Below are 7044 nucleotides of genomic sequence, written 5' to 3'. Positions count from 1 at the left end.
CTGGGCCAAAACCATCCTTTTAGCAACCAAAAGTCTGTTTAATCACTACAAGTCAAGCTACTTACAATGAACAAGCTTATACACATTCCACAACTTGGTTTAGTTTCCAAAGAGATCTGTCATTCCAAAATATGAAAAATTAAGTTGGTCTTTTAACACAACCTGATCTATGAATAGAAATAAGGTAAAATATTTCAACTTGATATAGGTAGGCACAGTTTCTGGCTATGGTGTTAATACAAATCAGAACTGCAACACCTTTTTCCTTTTAAAGACAAGATCAAAGACACATGATTTCTCACATCACCATATTAGAAGCATCTATTGTTTACATAGAAATAGCTTGTTTAGAAAAAGAGAAAAGATTCTGCCCATCATTGCCTCAATATGACAAAGGAAACTCTTGATTTCAGGCAATGCTGATTTTTAAATATTCTTAAATATGTAAGTAGAAAGACAGGATGGGAAAAAGCACTATCACCAAAACATCTAGTAATACAGGCTCAGTATACTGCAATAACCAGCTTTTATTTTTTACATATGAAAATTTAATAAACAGAAAATTTACATGTCTTGGATTCGTTTCTCCACTTTGATATCAGACTTTACTTTCAATGCGACCGTGTTCTAGTGAAATACAGAGGGCTATCACAGTGATAGCTGTTGGGGAACAGCCGTGAGTAAAAATCCATTATCTGGGCTGAAGACAAATGTACCACAATAATTCTTATTGAGTAATCGCTTTCAGTATTCCTCGGAGAACTTTGTAACTCATTAATTGTTGGCTTTCTTTGGGAGGAAAGCAGGGTCCACGTTCTGTCACGTATGCATAAGGAAATCTAAGGACCCACAGTCCATCAGATGGAAGGGTTATTTCCTGCTTCTCAGGGTAAAACACAGGACAAGGTGGTGGCCCTGGTTGAACCTGAAATCAAAAGGAAATATTAATAGATAACCAACCATCATTAGAATAATAATTAAAAAAAAACAAACCCCAAACTTAAGAGCAAACTGAATCCAAAGAAGTGTATTGAGTTTTGCCTACAACCAGGTTCTCGTCTGCTTGAGCACGCTCCAGGAAACCACTGTGCCGTTATTGTGAGACATCCATAAATTTCCAGTTTTATCACAGTGGACAGGCTGCATTTAAGGCTGCAGATTAGGTCCTACCAAGGAGATCCACAATGCAAACACAAGCCATTCACCGCTCGGGCAGTGGTAGATGCTGCGTTAACAGTGGATTTCAACACTGTAGCACAGATATCCCTGAGCCGTTACCTCACTCTAAACCAATGTGAATTTTCAAGGATTTCAGCAATATTTAATATGGCTCTTGTAAAATTTGTATTAAAAGATTCAGCAAGTCTTATTCACACAAAGAACTAACGTGTGGAACCCACGACACAAAGCATAACAGATTTTCCAAATAAAAACACGCCTTTAGGAGTCAAAAGCTGTGATACAGACGTAAGCTGGGAACAAAGTGCAGAACAAATATCAGCACACACTGAACCTTTAATTCTTGCCTTGGCTTCAAACAATAACATGATAATTTGCAAACTGCACTACGATTTTGGTGCCAGTGTCAGGTTTCAGTCAGTATTTTTCCTTTAACTCCTAAAACAAAGCAGTTCATATTTGAGGAGCTGAGAGGGTCCCATAAAAGATGCCAACTCCATTGTCGCATGATTTAGTATTAAGGATCTTGCAACACTTCTCCAGCAGCTCAAAGGGTTACAAAATGTCCCAAATCTGCCTCCCCCCGCCTCATACGGATGTGTTTCATGCTGACTGTTGTAATCAGTGACACTACTATACAACAAACACCAATTTTCTTGTCATAGACTAAGAAATAACGAGCACTTATGTGCCCACAGTACTTCATATAGCAGTAATTGAAGGAAGATACACTTCTTCATATTTTACTACCTTAAAAAGTAAGAAAGTACATGGAGCTTTTTCTCCATTTTTTTAATACACATTTGAAAATGGGAAGAAACCTCCAATTAAAAAAAATAACACCTTTTCACCTCCTGAGTGCAAAGGGTAACTACTAATAATTAACGTCAGCAATGAGTCACCGCTTTTCTCTATAACATTTAAAATGATAAATTAATTCCTACACTGTCATTACTCTTTCTTTTTAAAAAGAATAAAATATTACAGTATGGAATGCTGTTAATATATCCTTGATAAAATATTTTCAAAAACTTACTTTAGACAAAGTATAAAGCTGGCATAAACCAGATACCTTTGGCACCTACTGCCTTAGAGAACTTTCCTGAAGTTGGTTTGAGTTGGAAAAGTTTCTTGTAGTGTCCCTCCGGCACCCTTTGCTTGTCACCCTTGTGCTATCCAGTCCTGCAATTAACATTGCAACTACCCACCCTTTCTCTGCAGTTACCAGATACCCTCTTCCATTTCTTACCTGAGGCGTTAATGTGATCTGCAGCGGAGCATCAGGAACCACCACAAAGAGTCTCATGAACTGAGCATAATGCGGCTTGAGCCCCCGTCCCTGAGTCGACGACAGGATGTACAGCGGCATGTCAGAATTGAGGGCTTTGATGGCAGATTCCTTCGGCCCCCCGCCCATCACTTTCATGACCTTATCAGGCCCTGAACACATGAACCTCCTACCACGCGCATCTTCATATTCAAATCCTACAAAAGCTCGAGCTATGTCATCTCTCCGTCTTCCTCTTCCCATCACAACCGCGCTTCTTTTTCCAGGAACGGCCTTGTTAGGTGCAGGCCAGGAGTTGGTATCTAAGTCTCCTTCATCTTCAGTTCGCGTCCTGATGACAATGTCCCAAGGCATTAAATAGTTTGTTCCTGGGATAAAGCCTTGTTGATCTAAACCTGTGTGGAAATTATAAGCCTTAGCAGGCCCCAGCTTAACCAGCGACCAACTGGAGAACTTGGGCAAAAGGCCTTTGGGACAATTAGAATGGAGCATCCCGGGGAGGTACTCGACAGTGGATGCCTGGCGATCCACCAGGCTCGGCCTTTTCTCACTTTTGGAGTCCCCGCTCTGCCCGTGACTTTCTGCATTGTCCCCTCCACCCTGGGTGTCAGGTGGGTAAGTGCCCAAGCTGCCCGTTGACTGACCCAGGCTGAGGGCTAAGCTCAGGCCTGTGCTTTCTCCCTGAGTCTGAGGTTCTTTTTCTTTAAGTTTCTCAATCTCGCCTTCTGGAGGGGCAGGTGACGACTCATCCCGAGCAGGTGCTGGATCAGGTGTGCTTGGCTGAAATACAGGAAAGTTGATGTGCTCCAGTTTCCCACAGCATTTTTCTTCCAGCAGCTATGAGAAAGAAAACACAGTTAACTTCCCATCTTCCACCTCTGAGATGAGGCAAGTTCAGAGTCATAACATTCAGCAGCTATAATTAAGATTCCAGAGGCTTGTGCTATGTGAGAACCAAAGCAGTGATGGGAATACAGCCCATGGACACGATGGATTTTAAATTTACATGATTTACATTTGAAGTGTAAATAGATGCTCCTGTGTGCACACACCGGTGAAGATTGGAACTGCCAACCCCGGTCAACCCATCGTGCAAACAACTTCTGCTCCCAGAAATATCTTCCCCAAGCAATGTTTACAAGTTGATAAGGTTAAAGGGAAACTTAGCTGTAGTCACTTCAGAACACAGACTTTGGTGATGAAGCAAAAGCACTGCTTGAAGCAAAACCAGAGACCTAATAGTTACCTGGTAAAAGTCGTAATTGGCTGCTTTGATATCAAAGGGGTCATCCCGAGGAGCTTGTTTCCTTCCACAGTTACAGGCACCAGTGGAACGAGCCCGGCTGTTGTGGTAGAGAACTGGAGGATTTCTGTCTGCTTCTGGCTTTTCCCCTGAAAGCAAGATCAATCAAGCCTTAGATAAATTGCTCACCATTTCTTGAGATTCTTTAATTCCCTTCATGCACTGCTTCCTCTCCCTGCTATATACATGTGCCAGCAGTGCCAGTTTGTCAAGCAACTCTCTCCCTTTCCCACTTTGAATACAAAGTTCCGGTGTAGGTTATACCACTAAACCGAATCTTCTTTGTTTTTACAATCTCTTCTGAAAAGGCATAAGTAGTTCTTCTGCCTGCAATAAATGTACCTCAGACAGTTTCTATTCCTTGATTTACATCAATTACGACGATTAAAAAAAAGAGGGGGGCACTTATGCTTCCTAGAGAGCACCTATCTGTTCTCGTACACATCACTTGTTAGAAGGACTCCAGTGTTTTGTCTCTAATTAGCAAGATGGAATCAAAGTTACTACTAAAATCAAAGTTAGTAGTAACAGTCCGTTCGCTCCTAAACCTTACCCAATGTAAAGGAAACCTGCACAACAGCTCTGCTATAATTAATCCCACTGTACAAAGATGAAGCTTTAAAGCTGCCAAGCTTTCATCTTCCATAAACATGCAAGAGTCGGGTTGTTCTGGTTGTTGATCACAATGGAACGATGGTTGTTCCACCTTCAGGCTAAGACAAAACATTTTAAACCAGATACAAAATTAAACTATGAAACCAAATTACAAGTGAGCTTCTTTACCTGCTTTTGGGAGCAGATGAAACTTGTGCACGCAGTGCTGGTCCGTTAAACTTCGCTCTTCGCAAAGCTGATGCCCGTTGCTCCAGAACTTGTAACAGTCCTCATTAAGCTGCATGGCGTATTTATGGAAGGCTGGGCCGCGGGCGTGCTGGCTGTACACACGCAAGGCCTGTGCCAACTGGTTCTTGTGGACTGTCATGGTGTAGTTGTGGGGCAGGTTGGATTGATAGGCACTGTGGGCCATAGGGAGAGCTTTCTGGCAACGGTTTTCGGAGAACTTGGTGTCTATATCTAAATAGCTTTCCAAGACTTTGATGCTGCCCATGATTTTTGAGCTCAGTTCCCCAGTAAGAGAGGTTGGGTCATCATCTTTGCCTTCAATGGTCACTTCATACAGCTTTAAGGCCACAGCAACCCACTTCTGGTAGGTTGGGAGCTCAAAGTGAGAGGGCTGTGGGTTCCTCCCCACGCTGTCATCGAAGCCCTTCTTGCTGAGCACCAGCTCCACGTGCTGCCACAAGAACTCCTTAAGGGTGCAGTCCACAAGCTGTCCGGAGGAGCTGGAGCTGCTGCTGCTGCTCTCTGCGTGGAAGGACAGCTGCTGCCTGCCATGCCGCATCATCTGGTACCTCCTGGGTCCCGCCAGGGCGGGAGCCAGCAGCGAGTCCGTCTCTCTCATGGTGCAGTTGCTCCTGAGTTGGTCAAGAAGCATGGCCACTGGATCATCTCCGTCCTGGGCCCCACCAGCCACAATGTAGACGAAAGCCTGGTTGGCAGGCACGGTGAACAGGCAGTTGATGCTCTGGTTGGTTAACACTCTGCTCTTGCGGAAGATGCGGTAGATCTGATCCTCCAGAGCATGCTGCAACCTCCTCTTGGGGGAGTGCTTCTTGGGGGGTGGCTTTTCCAGGTGACTGCAAGGGTCCTGGCCCCTGCCCGGGAGGGGATCCACCTTCAGGGCCCCATTGAGCTGGAAGAGGAAGAGGAGGCGTGGAGGGCACGGCCTGCAGTTGAGCTTCCACTCCTTGCCAACTGGGCAGTCTTTGATAGCGGCCTTCAGGGAGGGCAGGACCTTCTGCCGCAGCCCATCCAGCGCCCTGAAGACGCGGTCGTAGGTGATGTCGAAAGAGCAGGTGGGGTGCACCAGCAGCAGGATGTGGCAGACGGAAAAGAGGTAGAGGAGGCTTAGGCAGTGCAGTTTCTCCTGGTGCTTCCAGAACTCGTGGGCCTCGGCGTGTGGCAGCGGTGTGGGGCCACCGGAGGGGTGGCCGGGCCCTGCCTCCCTGCTTTCGGCCGCCGCCAGGTCCCCGCAGGCCCGCAGCAGCTGCGGCGTGTCGCAGATGGAGGTAAGCACCAGGTACAGCACCCGGTTCTCCTGGCTGTAGTAGGCCTGCAGCTGGTTGTAGTCCTTGGCCAAGGGCTCGCCCTCCTGCCCCGGGGAGCCGTTCGCCAGCTCGGGGTCCTCCTGCTCGAAGAGGGGGAAGACCTGCCGGTCGCACACGGTGCTCACCAGAGCCGCCTTCTCGGAGCAGAGCTGCAGCGCCGTTTTCCCGAAGATGCCCACCACGCACACCTCCTCATCGCCGCCCGCCGCCGCCGCCGCCGCCCCCGGTCCCGCCGCCGCCGTGCCGCCCCCCTCGGCGGCGGCCAGCAACAGCTCCCGCAGGCCCATGGGCCCCACGGCCGTCCCGCCCGCCGCCCCTCCGGCCATCCCGGCCGGCAGCGGCATGGCCCCGCTCCGCGCCCACCCGGAAGCGGCGGCGCCCCGGCCCCCGCGCATGCGCAGCCGCGCCCCCGGGGAGGCGGAGCGGGGCGGGCCGAGACACCGGGAGCGATGGCGGCCGGCGCTCGCTGGGAGCGGGTCCGCGTAGGCACGGCCGGAGGAGCGGGGCTGCAGGCGGAGCAGCGCGGCAACGCTCTGCAAAAAGCCGGGAGCAACGAGACAGCGCGGCAGCTGAGCGTTAGCCAGGCCGTCGCCGGTGGCGGACGGCTCCCATCGCCGAAGGACGCGGGTTTCCCATTCTGCCCCGCGCCTGTTCCCCCAAAAGGCAGGGATCCTGCTCCGACGGGCATGGCCGGGTCGTTGCCGTGCCACGAGAAGTCACACTCTACCGTCGTCTCCCTGGAACGCAGCTTCAGCGGCTGGTGAAAGTGGTCCTTGTCCCGACCCGGTGCCACGGGCACATCGGCCGTCTGTCCGTCCATCTGTCCGCTGGAGCTCTTGGTGGAGTTGACTGTAAACTCGAGGAGGCTTCATGCTGCTTGTCTTCAGGCAGCACGGTCTTTTAATGCGATAGGTGATGCGAGCGCAGCCCAAAGCGACACGCAGTGCCATCGCTTCACGTGTTCTACCCACGCAATCGAGTTGTTTGTGGAAACTCACAGCCTTCCACCTTATCAGTGTCAGCGCACCGAGCTGCCGCTTTGCTTTGAACCCGTATAATTACCGTCAAAATCTTATCAAAAAAAAGTGAAAACAATACTGAATTGC

At 48.9% G+C, this 7044-nt stretch overlaps 1 protein-coding gene across 1 annotated transcript; it reads right to left on the bottom strand.

Moving 5' to 3' along the window:
* Positions 1–509: 509 nt before the first annotated feature.
* SMG8 (SMG8 nonsense mediated mRNA decay factor) lies at positions 510–6931 on the bottom strand. The gene is made up of 4 exons (XM_064468108.1): positions 4554–6931; positions 3714–3859; positions 2429–3304; positions 510–925 (listed from the first exon to the last, which is right to left on the bottom strand). Exons 1-4 carry the CDS (start codon positions 6331–6333, stop codon positions 728–730), a joined length of 3000 nt encoding a protein of 999 aa, XP_064324178.1. The 5' UTR covers positions 6334–6931; the 3' UTR covers positions 510–727.
* Between the last annotated feature and the right edge of the window lie 113 nt (positions 6932–7044).

Source organism: Phalacrocorax carbo, chromosome 17 (assembly GCF_963921805.1).
Source record: "Phalacrocorax carbo chromosome 17, bPhaCar2.1, whole genome shotgun sequence".
Taxonomy (NCBI): domain Eukaryota; kingdom Metazoa; phylum Chordata; class Aves; order Suliformes; family Phalacrocoracidae; genus Phalacrocorax; species Phalacrocorax carbo.
Note: the sequence above shows the minus strand (reverse complement) of the source record. Positions and strands in the feature narration are given on the sequence as shown.